The 20,219-nt window shown below is 46.0% G+C and overlaps 1 protein-coding gene and 1 long non-coding RNA gene across 3 annotated transcripts; one reads left to right on the top strand and one right to left on the bottom strand.

Moving 5' to 3' along the window:
* Nucleotides 1–5,507: 5,507 nt before the first annotated feature.
* On the bottom strand, nucleotides 5,508–7,174 carry LOC124014609. The gene is made up of 3 exons (XR_006835049.1): nucleotides 6,303–7,174; nucleotides 5,849–5,918; nucleotides 5,508–5,731 (listed from the first exon to the last, which is right to left on the bottom strand). It is a non-coding gene; the product is annotated as an uncharacterized LOC124014609 (long non-coding RNA).
* A 576-nt stretch (nucleotides 7,175–7,750) lies between these two features.
* On the top strand, nucleotides 7,751–17,783 carry LOC124014080 (LIM domain-containing protein ajuba-like). Of its 2 annotated transcripts, none has more exons than XM_046328782.1 (8): nucleotides 7,751–10,507; nucleotides 12,470–12,571; nucleotides 14,649–14,716; nucleotides 14,904–14,966; nucleotides 15,135–15,265; nucleotides 15,472–15,523; nucleotides 16,577–16,645; nucleotides 16,961–17,783. In XM_046328782.1, exons 1-8 carry the CDS (start codon nucleotides 8,965–8,967, stop codon nucleotides 17,063–17,065), a joined length of 2,133 nt encoding a protein of 710 aa, XP_046184738.1. In that variant the 5' UTR covers nucleotides 7,751–8,964; the 3' UTR covers nucleotides 17,066–17,783. The 2 variants fall into 2 exon arrangements, with proteins under 2 accessions (XP_046184738.1, XP_046184737.1); XM_046328781.1 differs by having other exon boundaries at nucleotides 15,424–15,523.
* Nucleotides 17,784–20,219: the final 2,436 nt, after the last annotated feature.

Raw genomic sequence — 20,219 nt, 5'->3', positions numbered from 1 at the left:
AGGCTACCCGAAATGTTTGACCCAAGATAAACAATTTAAAGGCAATGCTTCCAAATACTAATTGAGTGTATGCAAACTTCTGAGCCACTGGGAATTTGATGAAAGAAATTAATGCTGAAATAAATGATTCTCTCTATTATTCTGACATTTCGCATTCTTAAAATAAAGTGGTGATCCTAACTGACCTAAAACAGGGATTTTTTTACTAGGATTAAATGTCAGGAATTGTGAAAAACTGAGTTTAAATGTATTTGGCTAACGTGTATGTAAACTCCCGACTTCAACTGTATATTACTCCGTTGAAACCTTTACCAACCGTGTTCCTAATATTTGTTCATACATATGTTCAAGTACAAATAAGAAAGTAGATGAACAGTACGTTGTGGATATACATTAAAGTTTATTTTTGGAAAAACATTGAAAAAGGACAAAATAAGTACTACAAAGCCATACACCAACTCCACCATTTTGTTAATAGGTAATGTCAGCTAGAATGGAAAATATGATTTCTTATTTATTTTTCTTCAATAAAAGGTTCTCTTTGGGTTTTAGCAGAAGAGATTTATTGCGTTCCTCGATCCTTTTAGCTTCCTCCCGTTTCTCCCTCCACACTTCCATCCCTTTATCCACCTCAGGGCTGAGATTCACTACACATCTCTGGAGAGAGAAAATAAAATGAAGGGAAGGGATAAATAGAAGAAACAGATGGAGGAGTAGAGTTGCATCAAAAGGAGAGGATGTTCAAGAGCATACAATATATTGTTGACACAACTAAACTCAGCAAAAAAAGACGCGTCCCTTTTTCAGGACCCTGTCTTTGAAAGATATTTCGCAAATACCCAAATAACTTCACAGATCTTCATTGTAAAGGGTTTAAATACTGTTTCCCGCGTTTGTTCAATGAACCATACACAATTAATGAACATGCACCTGTGGAACGGTCGTTAAGACACTAGCTTACAGACGGTAGGCAATTAAGGTCACAGTTATGAAAACATAGGACACTAAAGAGGCCTTTCTACTGATTCTGAAAAACACCAAAAGAAAGATGCTTAGGGTCCCTGCTCATCTGCGTGAATGGGCCTTAGGCATGCTGCAAGGAGGCATGAGGACTGCAGATGTGGCCAGGACAATAAATTGCAATATCCGTACTGTGAGACGCCTAATACAGCGCTACAGGGAGACAGGATGGACAGCTGATCATCTTTGCAGTGGCGGACCATGTGTAACAACACCTGCACAGGATCGGTACATCCGAACATCACACCTGCGGGACAGGTACAGGATGGCAACAACAACTGCCCAAGTTACACCAGGAACGCACAATCCCTCCATCAGTGCTCAGACTGTCCGCAATAGGCTGAGAGAGGCTGGACTGAGGGCTTGTAGGCCTGTTGTTGTCACGCCATGGTCATTATATTTTGTGTTTTTGGTATATGTTTGGGTAGCCAGGGTGTGACATGGGTTTATATGTTGTGTTTCGTATTGGGGTTTGTATTATTTGGGATTGCGGCTGATTAGGGGTGTGTCTAGTTAGGCTTGGCTGCCTGGGGCGATTCTCAATCAGAGTCAGGTGCTTGTCGTTAGCTCTGATTGAGAACCGTATTTAGACAGCCTGACTTTCGCGTTGTATTTTGTGGGTGTTTGTTCCTGTCTTTGTGTTGTAGTCACCAGATAGGCTGTAATAGGCTTCACGTTCCGTTTGTTGTTTTTGTATTTCTTCAGTTATTTCATGTACCGCGATTATCTTCATTAAAGTCATGAGTAACCTACACACTGCATTTCGGTCTGACTCTCTTCATTCAACAGACGAACGACGTTACAGGAACACCCACCACTCACAGACCGAGCAGCGTGTGAACTGGCAGGATCTGAAGGAGGACATTATGGACAGCAGAAGCATGGAGTATACATAATATAATATAATAATAATATAATAATATATGCGACGTGGGAAGAAATTGACAGGTGGGCGGCCGACCCAGATTGAGTGCAGGAGCCCGCCTGGGATTCCCTACAGCAATGCGAAGAGGGCTATAGACGTATGGAGTCGAAAAGGAAAGCACGGCTACGCAGAGCGAGAACCGAAAGTAACGGGGGAAAGCGCAGAGAGAGAGTGGCTGAGTCAGGAGTCAGACTTGAGCCTACTCTCCCTGTTAATTGTGAGGAGCAGCAATATGAGGACTTCTGGTCTTGGGAGATGATATTAGACGGAAAAGGACCCTGGGCGCAGCCGGGAGAATATCGCCGTCCCAAGGAGGAAATAGAAGCAGCTAAAGCGGAGAGGCGCAAGTATGAGGAGGCAGCACGGCGACGTGGTTGGAAACCGGAAAGTCACCCCAAAAAATGTATTGGGGGGGGGGGGCTTAGGGAGAGTATGGCTGAGTCAGGAGATAGACCTGAGCCGACTCTCCTTGTTCATCGTGAGGAGCCAAGGAGGAGACCAGAACCAGAGCCAGTGTTAGAGGTGAGCGAAGCAGAGACTGTGAAAGGAGTTAATGGGGAAAGTGGAGTGGAGAGTAATGAGGGAGTTGCTAGCTTGGTGCTATAGATATAATATTCGTCCGACGGATCGTGTCGGGGATTTAATAGCACCTGAGTTAGCGCTCTATACTTAACCTGAGGTGCGTGTTAGTCAGCTGGTGAAGTTGGTGCCAGCCTCACGCATCAGGCCTCCTGTGCACATCCCTAGCCTTGCACTTCCTGTGCCTACACTGCTCTCAAGATCTCCAGTACGCCTTCACGGTCTAGCCCATCCTGTGCCACCTCCACACACCAGTCCTCCGGTAGCAGCTCCCCGCACCAGGCTTCCTTTGCGTGTCCTCGCGCCAGTACCACCAGTTCCAGCACCACGCACCAGGCCTCCAGTGCGCCTCGCCTGTTCAGCGCAGCCAGCGCTTTTCTCCTCTCCTGCGCTGCCGGAGTCTCCCGCCTGTTTAGCACAGCCAGAGCCTTTCTCCTCTCCTGCCCTGCCGGAGTCTCCCGCCTGTTTAGCACAGCCAGAGCCTTTCTCCTCTCCTGCGCTGCCGGAGTCTCCAGTCTGCCCAGCGCGGCCAGTGCTCCCAGTCGGCCCAGCGCGGCCAGTGCTCCCAGTCTGCCCAGTGCTCCCAGTCTGCCCAGTGGTCCCAGGCTGCCCAGTGCTCCCAGTCTGCCCAGCTCTGCCAGTGCTCCCAGTCTGCCCAGCTCCGCCAGTGCTCCCAGTCTGCCCAGCGCCGCCAGTGCTCCCAGTCTGCCCAGCGCCGCCAGTGCTCCCAGTCTGCCCAGCTCCGCCAGTGCTCCCAGTCTGCCCAGCGCCGCCAGTTGGCCCAGCATCGCCAGTCTGCCAGGATCCGCCAGAAGGGCCAGTCTGCCAAGATCCGCCAGATCGGCCAGACAACCTGAATCATCCAGTTCCACTAGCCAGCCAGGATTTACCGGAGCCTACTACCTGCCTGAGCTTCCTCTCAGTACTGACCTTCCTCTCAGTACTGAGCTTCCTCTCAGTACTGGGCTGCCTCTCAGTACTGGGCTGCCTCTCAGTACCATGTTTCCCCTCAGTACCTGGCTGCTTCGGTCCCGGGCTGCCCCTCTGTCCTGAGCTGCCCCTCTGTCCCGAGTTGCCCCTCTGTCCCGAGCTGCCCCTCTGTCCCGAGCTGCCCCTCTGTCCCGAGCTGCCCCTCAGTCCCGGGCTGCCCCTCGGTCCCGAGCTGCTCCTCAGTTATGTGGGGATAAGGGTGAGGACTATTAGGCCATGGTCGGCAGAGAAGGTGGATTATCCCAGGACGCGAAGGGGAGGAACTAGGACATTTATGGAGTGGGGTCCACGTCCCGAGCCAGAACCGCCACCATGGACAGACGCCCACCCGGACCCTCCCTATGCTCTTGAGGTGCGTCCCGGAGTCCGCACCTTAGGGGGGGGTTCTGTCACGCCTTGGTCATTATATTTTGTGTTTTTGGTATATGTTTGGGTAGCCAGGGTGTGACATGGGTTTATATGTTGTGTTTCGTATTGGGGTTTGTATTATTTGGGATTGCGGCTGATTAGGGGTGTGTCTAGTTAGGCTTGGCTGCCTGGGGCGATTCTCAATCAGAGTCAGGTGCTTGTCGTTAGCTCTGATTGAGAACCATATTTAGACAGCTTGACTTTCGCATTGTATTTTGTGGGTGTTTGTTCCTCTCTTTGTGTTGTAGTCACCAGATAGGCTGTAATAGGCTTCACGTTCCGTTTGTTGTTTTTGTATTTCTTCAGTTATTTCATGTACCGCGATTATCTTCATTAAAGTCATGAGTAACCTACACACTGCATTTCGGTCTGACTCTCTTCATTCAACAGACGAACGACGTTACAGTTGTAAGGCAGGTCCTCACCAGACATCACCGGCAACAACGTCACCTATGGGCACAAACCCACCGTCGCTGGACCAGACAGGACTGGCAAAAAGTGCTCTTCACTGACAAGTTGCGGTTTTGTCTAACCAGGGGTGATGGTCGGATTCACGTTTATCGTCGAAGAAATGAGCATTACACCGGGGTCTGTACTCTGGAGTGGGATCGATTTGGAGGTGGAGGGTCCGTCATGGTCTGGGGGGGTGTGTCACAGCATCATCGGACTGAGATTGTTGTCATTGCAGGCAATCTCAACGCTGTGCGTTACAGGGAAGACGTCCTCCTCCCTCATGTGGTACCCTTCCTGCAGGCTCATCCAGACATGACCCTCCAGCATGACAATGCCACCAGCCATACTGCTCGTTCTGTGCGTGATTTCTTGCAAGACAGGAATGTTCTGCCATGGCCAGCGAAGAGCCCGGATCTCAATCCCATTGAGCACGTCTGGGACCTGTTGGATTGGAGGGTGAGGGCTAGGGCAATTCTCCCCAGAAATGTCCGGAAACTTGCAGGTGCCTTGGTGGAAGAGTGGGGTAACATCTCACAGCAAGAACTGGCAAATCTGGTGCAGTCCATGAAGAGGAGATGCACTGCAGTACTTAATGCAGCTGGTAGCCACACCAGATACTGACTGTTACTTTTGACCCCCCCCTCCCCCCTTTGTTCAGGGACACATTATTCAATTTCTGTTAATCACATGTCTGTGGAACTTGTTCAGTTTATGTCTCAGTTATTGAATCTTATGTTCATACAAATATTTGCACATGTTAAGTTTGGTGAAAATAAACGCAGTTGACAGTGAGAGGGTGTTTCTTTTTTTTTTGCTGAGTTTACATACAAACTTATAGGGAGGTAATATGAAGACAAAAAGGGGGGGGGGTTAACATAAGAGAAGGTACTGACTGCTAACGTCTCGCTCTCCTGCTTTCTCCTCAGCTGTCCTTTCAGTGGGGGTGCTGACCGGCCATCTGTGTATAAAACACACACACACAAATCATAACACCAAAAACCACATGAACATAACGTGTTCAAATGAAACACACAAACGACACTCACAGCATCTACCAGCTCCATTGACCAACCACACAATATGTTCCTGCAATACATTCAAATTAATGCTCCAATCGTGAACTTGCCTGCAAAGAACCAGTCAGGGATATCTGTCAGGGCACCATACTCTGTTCCACTGCGGGCAAGACCATTTCAGTGGGCAAGACCATTTCAGTGGGCAAGACCATTTCAGTGGGCAAGACCATTTCAGTGGGCAAGACCATTTCAGCGGGCAAGACCATTTCAGTGGGCAAGACCATTTCACTGGGCAAGGCCATTTCAGTGGGCAAGACCATTTCTGTGGACAAGACCATTTCTGTGGACAAGACCAAGTGGAATTGTAAAAAAGTATACCAACAGTCAACACAGCTGTATTATCTACAATTGTGGGTGTTTCATTTTGTCTTAACAGTTTCTGTCTTTTAGAGCTTACTCTGTCGTCCACTTGATTCCGGACTGTGCCCCACAAGTCGTAGTAAAACAACGACTGGAATGCCTCAAAGCTGAAAACAGACCAGGAATTAAATTCATTTAGCTAGGCTGTCTACCCTGTGTTTCTGAATCTGACATTGATTGGGCAGCTCACGTACAAACAAAAAAAAACACAATTGAAGAGAACAATGCATTCGTTAGAAATATCTGATGACATGGCTGTCAAAGACCAACATATGTTACACAATACAATTTGACTGAGACATGTAGTTCAATCTGAATCACTGACCAATAAGAGTTGTCTAGCTAGCTAGCCATTTAAAATAATCTAGGGTAGCCATCTATCTAAAGATGAAACGCAGTCTTGTGAACTGGAAGCCGGATACTATTTACATTTCAGAAGGAAATGACCATTCGGTTGAATGAAAATGACAAGTAATTGTAAATAACCTCACCTGTACTACACAATGTCCTAAGGGGCGCAGCCATGTTGGATTTTCATGGGAGGATTGTTTTGACCACTAGCAGTGCTCAAGATACGGCAAACAGGTGGTGGATTTGGAAAGAAAGTAGTAACAGGCAGCAACGTGCGATGATACATTTGTTACATTATAATAACGTCGATCACGCTCTATTAGACAATGATTATGTGGACTTCAGGTGGTGGTGGTGGTGATGATGATCATACACTTACAAAATCAAATGTGGGGTCTGAATTGGTTGAGATGAAGTCGTATTTTATTATCATAGAATTACACACTTGTATTAGATTAGAGTATTATGCTAAAATACCAAATTATAATATTGCATTTACACTTGAATGATACGTCAATATTTTAAAAGTATAATTACACGCACAATTTGTCATCATATAAAATGTTTTGTCCCCCAAAGTTGATGTCATAATTGTGAACAATATTTTTCCGTGCTCCAGCTGCTCTTTACACTGAGTAAGCCATGAAGTATTTTCTGTTAACTTTACAGACAAGTCCCCACTCGCCGACAATGAACGCTCTCGTCAACTCAAGGGAGCAGGAACCAGGCACACACCGAAGCCAGTGCGTTTCAGTTTAAGCTACTGCAAGGCCGATGAAAGAGTCTAGGGAGAAAAGACTTCGGGGCTTCGGGGTAGGCAAAATCAGCCTGCCCACAGTAGGCCCTAATATACACAAAATTGTTTCACAAAGATGTGATTCATGTTATGGGTTAATGTCACCAAAACGACTCAGATCGCGTTGAAATGTATGACACTTGTTTACTTTGTATCGTCCTTGGAGAACACGTACATGCCGAAAAGGAATCATAGCGCCGTTGTCTCTAGCGAATGTCCTTCCGCACATTCCACAGAATGGGAGCACAATAAAGTAGTACCCAAATAGGTTTGGACCATTATGGCCGATTACACATATTCTAGTCGCGTAGGCCTATACCAAAGTCATATTTCAACTGTGTCAGGTCTTGACAACAAGCAATATATTGCTTTCTGCGTCAGGCACGTCATATTGGTGTGTGGTTGATAAGGCCTGGGGCAAATAACATACCTGAGACAGGTATTTAAGAGGTCATAATTGTGTAATAAATCATTAACCCACCCATGTGAAAAATCTGAATGTGATGATTTATGATTGTAATTGAGTATAAATTATGCAAGGAAAGGTTCTTATCCACAATTCCACATGAATTCCTATTTAAGCCCCCACTGAATATAAAGGCATAGCCTCTTAATTTGGTTAATACCGAAAAAAATGGGAAAACAAGATAATCTCTTTTGATGTGTCTGTCACCTAAACTAGTGGACTCTGCAATGCCATTGTTCACCCACTGGGAAGTTTGCGAATGAACGACGAAATATTTTGGGACGTTATCCATTCGCGATTGCTGGCAGAAAGGTGTTCCGGCCTGAAGGAAAAAAACAAGCCAGTGGCTGATAAAGGAAAAAGAGGGGGAGGTAAATCATTTGGGGGAAAGAAAGAAACGAAGTTGTTGTAGGCTGTGACACATTTGCGGAATGGATTAATGCTTGCCTACTTTTACGGTACAATTGGTTTGGCAACGGTCAGTAGAGTTTAAGGCAGCATGGGTTCCGTTCTCAAACTTATCCGCATATTTTTTTTGTCGTAAAATTATTTGAAAACGGAATGTGAGCAATAATACATTCTCGAAACATCGAATGCTTTATGTTTTCGTTTGATCCGTTTTTTTTTCTCGCGTTTTTATATGCATTTTCAATATCATGTTTCTTTCAAAGTGAATAGAAGAGTTTGGATACGCTACATTTTATACAGAAACGGACTTATTTTCCTCCTTCCACTGGTCCTCACTTAGCCCGACGAGTTATTCCAAAAAGCTTTGCCGTGGAAAATCGTGTGGAACGGAACTTCACTGGACTACATGTGGCTTTAAAAAACAAGATCAAAGGGGAATGCTTCTTAATTAAAAGGACCCAAAATAAGAGCATTTAAGTTTATACTGGTGCCAGTTGCGTGGGAAACAACTCATCTTTACGTGACCAAGTCTAACCTAATATAATGGACCGTTTCGTCACACCGAAGACATGCAGGTGTGGGGCTACCTAGTCTCAAACGAGACCGACAACAACAACTTCAGCTTCACGAGAGTGACCTAAAAAAGCCATTTTTATCCGTCTTTATCTCCAGCATTGCCAGAACAATAGAAGTAGTCCACTGCTAACTCGATGGATTCACATGCGTTACCTTCTACCTGTCTGCCTGTAGTCTCCACAGCCAAGACACGATGACTCTCAACACTGTTATCCAAACATGATTATATCGTCATGTGATCCTCCAAAAATGTCTTAATCGTCTTATTTAACGTCTGTTTTTTTAATTTATTGTATATGTACATATAGCCTACACAGGTCTGTCCTTTGGTTGTTCTAATTTGGGGGGTATTTGTTTAGCATATAGATTGCAAGGGTCTCTGTCATTTCAACTACTGTAGTTCAACTGTACTGTAGACATACTTGAGTGTTAATGTATTTCCAACTCACACACTGTATTTATTGAGTACATTAACTTATATAACATAGTGGTTTGTTAACAGCATTTAATTTAATTGGATTATTCAGAGTTTTAGACGACCAGGTTAGACATTACAATGGACCGACTTGGAAGTAAGTTATTGGAGAAGTTGAAATTGACTGACTCAGGGAGTGTGAAATTCGCCAGTTCTAAAAAGAAAAACGAGTTGGTCAACAACACCAACAATAACAGCAATGGGAACACCAGTAGTGGACTGCCACCAACCCTGAGCACTGTAACCTCCTCACCATCAACACCCGGCCAGTTCTCTCTCACCTCTCCAACCTCAACGGAGTCATGCAGACCGGCCAGTGGCAGAGGTGGGAATGGACTGGGAGAGAGAGTCTCCGCTACCCAGCACCTCTCCCCCTCTACAAGCTCCATTGCCCCCCAAACTGCTGACTGCGAACATCAACCCTACTCCCTCTCGACTCTCGCCCCCCTTCGGCGGCGGTCGCCCCAGCAGCGTGCCTCCTGCTACCTGGGGGAGGGCGTTGACATCCAGATGAGGCGTGAGTCAGGCCTGGGGGACTGTGACCCGGCTGGGTCCAAGGCCTCTCTGAACCAGCGCCGCTACTCTCTGGAGCTCCAGCAGCTGGTCCGACGCCAGCAGCTCCTCTCCCACCCTCCTCTCCCACCCTCCTCTGGCCCCCCTCCGGCATACCCCACCTCCTCCACCTCCTCGGGTTACGGCTCCGCTCCCCGTGGTGGCGCAATGGCCGAGCTGCACTACCTCCCCGAGCCGGAGCGCCACAAACGCCTCTCCCTCCAGGAGGCGCTGTTCTACAAGCGGCTGAGCGCCGGAGGGGAACTCTGGGAGAGCACCAGGCCGGCCTCGCTCTCTCACCCCCCACACCGGCCCTCTGAGATGGGTGGAGGAGGAGGGGTGGGTGGAGGTTTCTTCTTCCCCCCAGGCCCGACACTGAGCCCCTGCTCGTCCTTCAGTCTCCAAGAGTCGGTGCTGGTCAGTCCCAGGTCCAGCTTTGCCTCCAGTACTGCCAGCGGTGGAAGCCCCATGGGCAGCCGCTGTAGCAGCAACCGCACCAGCGGAATCAGCCTGGGCTATGACACCCGCTACTCCGCGGCACCGCAGCTGCAGTTCTCCTCTCTGCACGCAGGGGGCTCCACCAGTGGACAGGGATACACAGTCTCTGGCAGGGCCGGGGCACACTCTGGGTCAGGAGGCTGGCAGGACTACCTGGACGGGGTCTCTTCACCTGGAGGAACAGGGGTTCAGGACAGTCGGCATTCATACCCGCCTGCGGTGGGTAGCCCGGCAGCGGCCTGTTACCGGGCTGGGCCCGAGTGGTGGGATGAGAGGGGAGCAGGAACAGCACGAGGGGAGGAGACTGGCGTGGGCGCTGGCAGGGAACGGGCGCGCTACTCGGACCTCCCGGGGACCCGCTACCAAGAGGAACTGACGCGCCTGTTGCTAAGAGATGCAGCACTGGAGGGGGAGGGGCTACACCTGGGTGGTCTGATGCTCAAAGAACATGCCAAGGCCCTCAGCAAGCCGGTGACGCTCGTCAACACAGCTACGGCTGCCGGACCAATCAAAGCCCAGGAGGAGCCAGGAACGGGGAGGGAGGCGTTGTCTGAGAATCGCCAGGAGTTCTTTGGTGAGATCATCAACCACTTCATCATTTATTTATTTTTCAATGAAAGGATTGGATAGATGAATGGATGGATAGACAGATTGGATAGATGAAAGAGAAGGATGGATGGTGCCTTGATACCTGTAGGGACTTGCATGTCCTACCTACCTACATACCTCCCACACAAGCAAAGGGAAAGAAACACATTTTGCCATCAGTGGGCTAGCTAAGGCAGAGGCCTATCCAGACAAGTAGAGCTGCTAGGTTATCCACATCAGACAGAAAGGAGAAGAGAGGGATGCAGAGATCAATTGATGAGGAGTCATTATCATAGTTGACATGCAAAAATACACACATCAAAGACTGTCTGTGCAACAATCACTCCATAATGTAAAGCAGTAAATCACATTGGGAGACTCTAGGTATACAACATTTGTTAGGTAGAGTTAAGCACAGACATTGAACCACATGGCAGCGGTTCTCAAAGTGGGGTCTGCGGTACTGCAGGGGGTCCGAGGCCAGATAAAACAATATATACATTTATTATATTTTATGATTGTTACTAACAACAACAGATTAAAGTACATTTGGTCAAGGATCAGTGGAATAAGTTTAGTGTAATACAATAATACAATGTAATATTATTAACCCTGGGCAACATGAGCCTGGGAGGCTCACAGGGATATTGGTATCCACAGTACTCTACAAATTATCCATACTGCCAATGCACTGTAATTTAAGCTTTAAAATGGCAAAGTTTTCTCTCTGCCCATTACAAAAGTGTGTAAAATTGCAGGAAATTAGCTTTAAAACTGCAAAATTCTCTTAGATCCCAAGAGGCAGGCCTTTAAAATGCTCCTTCCCATTCCTGAGACTTGGTACATCCAGCCATCCAAATCAAATGTATTTATATAGCCCTTCGTACATCAGCTGATATCTCAAAGTGCTGTACAGAAACGCAGCCTAAAACCCCAAACGGCAAGCAATGCAGGTGTAGAAGCACGGTTGCTAGGAAAAACTCCCGTCGAAAGGCCAAAACCTAGGAAGAAACCTAGAGAGGAACCAGGCTATGTGGGGTGGCCAGTCCTCTTCTGGCTGTGCCGGGCGGAGAATATCCATCCACTGCCAAAGTCATAGTAAAACTCCTTGTGTGCTATTTTAATCTCACTCGAGTTGTTCTGATTATGAGGTGTTCCCCTGATGAATTGGCTATCACAAAAGTGGCCCCCAAAATGTTTGAGATCCCCTCCCATAGAGGGCAGAGGAAGCGCAGCTATACATACACACTGAACTGCAAGGCCTAGTTCTGCTGCAATGTTCAGACAAATTACATGGTAGCGATAAACACAGCACTGACCATTAGTATGAGTCATAGAGAAGATTACAGCTTTGGACTGGCAGTGTGCGTGTCGTGTGGCAGGGTGTGTGTGTTCGGAGTGACTCCGGGCCATTATAATATGCAGTGTGTGGGACGCGAGTCATGCGTGTGCTGGTGTGTTACCCTGGCACGGCGTGCGGCAGCGGAGGTGTGCTATAGCCTGTTTTTCTGCTCCCGTATCTGAGCCCTCGGGGGATGTGAACTGTACTGCCACCTCCTCTCACTGTGGCAGCTAAGCTAGGCTCAGAGCTGTTAACACGACAGAGGCCCTAACCGGAGCTCAGAACAGGAGGGCGTTTTAAGAAGGGCCAGGAGAAAAAAACGAGTCCTAATTTTGAGTGTTGACTCTTGTGTCTGGCTTGAAGTATCTTGTTGGTTTCAAGTTTTATTAGTCCTATATACGGGATACAGTAATGTTTACTGAGTGTGTGTGTGTGTGTGTAACGAGGGATGTTTGACTAAGGCCAAGACGTTTTCTTGACGAGGTGACTTCACCAGGAAAGAATGTGGGCCCATGTCTTAATGAGTAATGGTTGTTCATTGTATTGTGTTGCAGGTACATGTGTGACGTATAGCAAGGGTTATTTATTGTGTTGATTGTGTTGCAGGTACATGTGTGAAGTGTGGGAAAGGTGTGTATGGAGCGGATAATGCGTGCCAGGCTCTGGACAGCCTCTATCACACACGCTGCTTCACCTGTGTGTCCTGTGGTGAGTTGAACACACACACACACACCTCTAGTTGACTGACTGATTGAACAACAGCAGAATGGTTAAACTGATATTTCACGCAAATTGCACATTGGTTCCTTATCCTATAATCAGTCTACGGACAAGGCATGACAGCAATTCATGCTTTGGTTTTGTTTCCCGGGCCCTGTTTCCACATGCTTACGTTTGAGCTTTTGTGGCACAAATCCCATCCCAAGTCATAAGACTGATATTAGATTTTTTTGCAAATCATGTCCAAATCATCCAAAAGTATCTCAAAATTGATTGAGAAGCACAACAAAGTCACTTAAAGATGAGCAAAAAATGCTAACATCGGTCCCATGACTTGAATGGGAATGGTGCAACAAATACTCAAATTATAGCATGTGGAAACTAAACCAAAGCATGGACTGCCGTTGTACCTTGTCCATAGACTGCATACAGGGTAAGGAAACCAATGTCATTTTGTAATTTGGGTGAACTTTCCCTTTAACTCAGCGGAAATGAAGCATTCCAAGCCAACTGCATCATCAAATCAAATGTAATTTGTTAAATGCGCCAAATACAACAAGTGTAGACCTGACAGTGAACTGCTTACTTACAAGCCCTGAACCAACAATGTAGTTTTCAGAAAAATATGTTTTATGTAAATAAATAATTATATTATTTAGCTTTAAAACTGCAAAATTCTCTTAGATCCCAAGAGGCAGGGATATTATAATTTTATATTATAATTTATATACACACACACACATATACATATATATACACACACACACACACACACACACACACACACACACACACACACACACACACACACACACACACACACACACACACACACACACACACACACACACACACACACACACACACACACACACACACACACACACACACACACACACACACACACACACATATATATATATATATATATATATACACACAATTATTTTACTTAACTTATAATATATATATAATTAAAGAGCAGCAGTAAAATAACAGTAGCGAGGCTATATACAGGGCGTACCTGTACAGAGTCAATGTGCGTGGGCACAGATTAGTCGAGGTAATTGAGGTAATATGTACATGTAGAGTTAGTGACTATGCATAGATAATAAACAGAGTAGCAGCAGTGTAAAATAGGGCGGGGGGACAATGCTAATAGTCTGGGTAGCTATTTGATTAGCTGTTCAGGAGTCTTAGACCTATACTTGTTCAGGAGTCTTAGACCTATACTTGGTTCTCCGGTACGGGAGCAGAGTGAACAGTCTATGACTACGGTGGCTAGTCTTTGACAATTTTTAAGGCCTTCCTGGTATAGATGTCATGGATGGCAGGAAGCTTGGCCCCAGTGAGGTACTGGGCCGTTCACACCTACCCTCTAGAGCCTTGCGGTCGGAGGCCAAGCAGTTGCCAAACCAGGCGGTGATGCAACCAATCAGGATGCTCTCGATGGCAAACTTAATGGTGTTGCGGAGTCATGCCTGGCCGTGCAGTCATAAGTGAACATGGAATACAGGAGGGTACTGAGAACGCACTCCTGAGGGGCCCCCATGTTGAGGATCAGTGTGGCAGATGTTGTTGCCTACCCTTAACACCTGGGGGCAGCCCATCAGGAAGTCCAGGATCCAGTTGCAGAGGGAGGTGTTTAGTCCCAGGGTCCTTAGCTTAGTGTTAGTGATGAGCTTCGTGGGCACTATGGTGTTGAAAACTGAGCTGTAGTCAATGAACAGCATTCTCACATAGGTGTTCCTTTTGTCTGGTGGGAAAGGGCTGTGCGGAGTGCAATATAGATGGCATCATCTGTGGATCTGTTGGGGCGGTATGCAAATTGGAGTGGGTCTAGAGTTTCTTGGTGATATGATAAACTCAGTTTGAACAATCATGCCACTCCATGAATGTGTTTGCAGTTAGTGACACACGGATGTATTTTTATGTGAATAAGTACCGTTTTAAATGCCGGTAATATCACAGAGGACACGGTATATAGTCAAAGCAAGGAAAACATCTGGGTAAGCCTGGCCTCCCTCTGTTCCTCTGTGGTCATTCATGTTTCCCTCTCTGTTAGGTCGCACCCTGAGAAACAAGGACTTTTACAACGTCAATGGCTCTGTGTACTGTAAAGAGGATTACATGGTAAGAGGGCAAGGCCAAAGATTCTCTCTCTCTTTCAGTTCCATTCCTGGATATCAGTGCAGTACATTTCTAAACAATGGCCTCCTAGACATTACAGCAAATTGCATTAAAGTTTTAAATAGTACTTTTCTATGGTATGATATAAAATCATATCTCAAATGTTCTCTCTTCTCTCCATACTTGTCAGTTCTCAGGGTTCCAGGCTGCAGCAGAGAAATGCAGTGTGTGTGGCCACCTTATCCTGGAACAGGTGTGTGTGTGTGTGTTTGTGTGTGCGTCAGCGACTCCTCAACATTCAAGCCCGTGTATTTTTGACCATGACCATAAAAAAGGAAAATGTTTCTGACCAAGACCACATTTTCTAACCTTGTTTTCAAAAATCATTTCTTCACATTCCCCCATCTGTTTCGTCCATCAGATCCTCCAGGCAATGGGGAACTCTTACCACCCCGGTTGTTTCCGCTGTGTGGTGTGTTCCAAAGCCCTGGACGGAGTTCCCTTCACCGTCGACCACCTCAGCAACATCTACTGTGTCTCGGACTACAACAGGTGAGGCCGGGTGTCTTCAGTAGGTCAAACTGGGGCGTTGACATACAGATGGGGGTCGACATTAATTCCATTGTCAAGTTGTTTATGGTCAGAGGATAATACTCAGTTTATCACACAGTTTGTTAGGTTTGTACATTAGTAGTACATTACATTTCTAGGTCTACATGTCGTTCTATTCTGCCATTGGAACTCTTGTTGCCCCGCAGAACGTTTGCTCCTAAATGTGCTGCCTGCTTACAACCCATCTTACCTGCTGAGGTGAGTGTCTCGTTTCATTCAATGTGTTTGTTGCGTATCATGTAGTTAGACAATACTGCATGCCACTCAAATGTCCAACTACACTATTTATGCAAAAGTATGTGGACGCCCCCTTCAAATTTGTGGATTCGGCTATTTCAGCCACACCCGTTGTTGACTGCTGTGTAAAATCTAGCACACAGTCATGCAATCTACTTACACAAACATTGGGAGTAGAGCTGCCCCAGGCAACTTTAAGCGCTGTTATTGTGAAGTGGAAACGCCTAGGAGCAACAACGGCTCAGCCGCAAAGTGGTAGGCCACAAAAGGCCGAGCAGCCGCACACAAGCCTAAGATCACCATGCGCAATGCCAAAGCGATGGCTGGAGTGGTGTAAAGCTTGCAGCTATTGGACTCTGGAGCAGTAGAAATGTGTTCTCTGGAGTGAAGAATCACGCTTCACCATCTGGCAGTCCGTTGGACAAATCTGGGTTTGGAGGATGCCAGGAAAACGCTACCTGCCCCAATGCATAGTGCCAATTGTAAAGACTGGTGGAGGAGGAATAATGGTCTGGGTCGGTTTTTCATGGTTCGGGTTAGGCCCCTTAGTTCCAGTGAAGGGAAATATTAAAGCTACAGCATACAATGACATTGTAGATGATCCTGTGCATCCAACTTTGTGGCAACAGTTTGGGGAAGGCCCTTTCCTGTTTCAGAACGACAGTGCCCGTGTGCACTAAGTGAGATCCACAGAAATGGTTTGAACCGACCTCAACACCACCAAACACCTTTGGGATGAATTGGAGCACCGACTGTGAGCCAGGCCTAATCGCCCAACATCAGTGCCTAACCTCTCTTATGCTCGTGGCTAAATGGAATCAAGTCCCTGCAGCAATGTTCCAACATCTAGTGGAAAGCCTTCCCAGAAGAGTGGAGGCTGTTATAGCGGCAAACAGGGGACCAACTCCATATTAATGCCCATAATTTTGGAATGAGACGTTCAACTAGCACGTGTCCACATACTTTTGGCCATGATTGTGGTGCACTAATCTCACCACCGCTGTTTTGTTACAGGGCAGCGAGGAGATACTCCGGGTGATGTCTATGAACAACGATTATCACTTTGAGTGCTACCACTGTGAGGTTAGTACGGCCTTCATCTAATATTAACAACACCTGCTACGTAATGTGGTCAGTCTGTACCCGTGTTCATTGAGAGTGAGCAGGCTTTTGTTCCAGCTGTGCAATAACACACCTGATTTCAACTAATCTAGGGCTTGATAGTTTAATCAGGTGTGATAACTGTACTGGAACAATACCCAGAACATCCTGCGAGTCACCGGGACTAGGGTTGAAAAACACAGACCATAGTAGTGTACTGTATGTACTTTATGAAGAATTATACCTGAACTCAGATCAGAAGTAATGTTCTCTCTCCATGTCTGTTTTATTCCTCAGGAATGTGGGAAGCAGCTCTCGGATCAGCAGGGCTCCCAGTGCTTCCCTCTGGACTCTCATCTCCTCTGCCATTCATGTCACATGACCCGGGTGTGCGCCTCATAACATTTCCCCTCACAACACAACTGAGGAAGGAACTCTGTGCATAAAACATTCCCTTTTCTTTCTCACACAAACTATTTCTTTCTCTCTATTGCTCACCAAGATATGGGTTTGCTCTGATGGTCGAATTTCATGTGTGAGACAAGCTCACATGAAAACGCTGGTATAAGATGTATTTTATTTACCGTTTTGGTCCAGAGTTTGACACAATAGCACCAATGTCTTAGATCCAGGGATGGGTCGGTTACATTCTAAATGTAATCTATTAGTTATCTGTCAAATTGTAGTCAGTAACAACTTTTGGATTACCCAAACTCTAACGTAATCTGATTAGTTTGTTACTTTTAGATTACTTTGCCCTCAAGTGGCACCCTGCCTCTGTTTTTGTAAAACGCTGAATTCATGGCCCTGGCGAAATGAAACCACTCTAAGATTAATAGACAGAGACAATTTTCCAATGTTTTTATACAAGAAAAAATACCAATGTTTACAAACATTGGGGGGAAAACAAGTTTACAGTATTTTGGGTTATCATGGCATGTGATAGTTGAACTAAGCTCATGGACCATTTATAATTTATATTCTTCCGGCCACAACCGGGAGGTCCGTGGGGCGACGCACTATTGGCCTAGCGTCGCCCGGGTTAGGGAGGTCTTGGTCGGTAGGGGTGTCCTTGTCTCATCGCGCACCAGCGACTCCTGTGGCGGGCTGGGCGCAGTGTGCGATAGCCAAGGTGGCCAGGTGCACGGTGTTTCCTCTGGCGCATTGGTGCGGCTGGCTTCCGGGTTGGATGCGCACTGTGTTAAGAAGCAGTGCGGCTTGGTTGGGTTGTGTATCGGAGGACGCATGACTTTCAACCTTCGTCTGGCCCGAGCCCGTACGGGAGTTGTAGCGATGAGACAAGATAGTAGCTACTACAACAATTGGATACCACGAAATTGGGGAGAAAAAGGGGTAAAAATTTTTATTTTTTTTTTATATTCTTAAAGAATCAATGGGTATATACGGTATCATTAATTTATAAATCCAAAAATTGAGGTAGCAACGACAGATTTACCCTTTGTCTATCAAAAGTGCGCGAGTCCATTAGGCCTATGGATTATTTTTTTATCAACACTAATTAGATTGAGCAATAAAAGCCATATTTGAAGTCTTAAATTAAACTTGTTTTTGACTGTATTGAGCACAATACCACAGGAGTTTAGAAGTTAAGAACACCCTCAAACTTAAATTCCATAAACTGGGATCTGCAGTATGCAACTGTTACAAGAGAGCATTTTTCACTGGCTATCCACTGGTTGCAAAAACTGATTGAAAAGGCAGTTTAAACTTTTTCAGTTTAACCATTATTGGGTTCAAATACACATACATTTGAACAGCCATCTACAACAACCACAATCCGTACGGCGATAATAGCTAAATGAGAGCTGCAGTGTGATTCACAATAATGTAGATAGATAAGTATTCTTATCGCCTGTAGGCTAAACCACTGCTGTCATCCTTACCTCCAAGCATTTCTTAAAGTTGAATAATCTTTGAATGCGGACAGCAGTCACAACATTGGACTGTAGCCTACAAAGCCTATTCCCTTCTCTTTTCCAGCGATCCATCAAACATTTGGTAGTCGTCAGTGGCCTCTGACTTGTGGTCAGACTCGTTTAGGCGGATCAAACTTAAACTTGCACCTTTTTTCAATTATGATTTAAATGTCATTGAGAAAACAAAAAGGTGTCATATTTTTTGTTGTTGCAAACAGCCTTTCTGAATTTAAAAAGACTAGAAGTAATAATCTTGCTGGTAATTTAATGGATTCGTTTTTGTAATCCGTTATACCCCAATCCGGTTTAGATCAAACCCCTGTATGTCCGGGGGTAAGTTCATTAAGGCGCACACGTTTGGCAGAAGATGAAAATAAGTATTTCTTTCTGGGCAAGTTGATCATTTTCTTCAGTTGTGTGCCTACTGAACACCACCCAGGTGCAACATAATGAGTCCTTCTGTAGCTCAGTTGGTAGAGCATGGCGCTTGTAACGCCAGGGTAGTGGGTTCGATCCCCGGGACCACCCATACGTAGAATGTATGCACACATGACTGTAAGTCGCTTTGGATAAAAGCGTCTGCTATAAATGGTATATAACTCCTGCCATTCCGCAGACCATCACTGTACCAGACTGGGAGAAGAATATAGCCGGGTCCAAGATCAGTTTATGCAGTCTCGGCAACTCTTATGGTAATTGTCACGGCATAGTTTGGCATATCTGGGACCAGGCTAAGAAGAATACACCAAACTATGGTTTTGTTTTTACCACCCGACCATGTGCTATAGAATAAGGGATTTATCGATCTGGTTAACCTGTTTTTGTATTTAACCATCACTAGCAAACAATTTGCACTTAAAATTTGACTTGTTTACCCGTAAGATATTTTGTAAGTGTTTCCTCTTGTAAAAAAATAAAACATTCCTGTATCGGTTGTAATTAATAAATATTTTCCTTTGTGTCTTAACTTTTGAGGTAGTCTTTATTGCAGTTACAATCTTTGGCCAGAAGGTGGAAATCAAACCTAGTGTGTGTGTGTGTGTGTATATAAAATACACACACAAAAGTTAGAGTCCAGGCTCTACCGTGACTGGGAGACCGATGAGGCAGTACACAATTGGCCCAGCATCGTCCAGGTTCGGGAGGGTTTGGCCGGCAGGGATGTCCTTGTTCCATCGCGCACTAGCGACTCCTGTGGCGGGCCGGGTGCTGTGCACGCTGACACCATCGCCAGGTGTATGGTGCTTCCTCCAACACATTGGTGCGGCTGGCTTCCGGGTTAAGCGAGCATTGTGTCAAGAAGCAATTCGGCTTGGTTGGGTTGTGTCCCGACCTTGATCTCTCCCGAGTCCATAAAGGAGTTGCAGCAGATGAGACAAGACTAACTACCAATTGGATACCATGAAATTAAGAAAAAAACTTGAAATGCTGTTCTTGTGAAACTCCATATTAATGCCCATGATTTTGGAATGAGGTGGTCGATGAACAGGTGTCCACATACTTTTGGCCATGTAGTGTATTCATATAATTGACTAATCTCCCGAATAAGCAATTGTTGAACATGAACAACATTACAGAATGTGACTTGAGATACTATATTAAAGAATGCGCTGACAACA

This window comes from Oncorhynchus gorbuscha, linkage group LG25, assembly GCF_021184085.1.
Source record: "Oncorhynchus gorbuscha isolate QuinsamMale2020 ecotype Even-year linkage group LG25, OgorEven_v1.0, whole genome shotgun sequence".
Taxonomy (NCBI): domain Eukaryota; kingdom Metazoa; phylum Chordata; class Actinopteri; order Salmoniformes; family Salmonidae; genus Oncorhynchus; species Oncorhynchus gorbuscha.
Note: the sequence above shows the minus strand (reverse complement) of the source record. Positions and strands in the feature narration are given on the sequence as shown.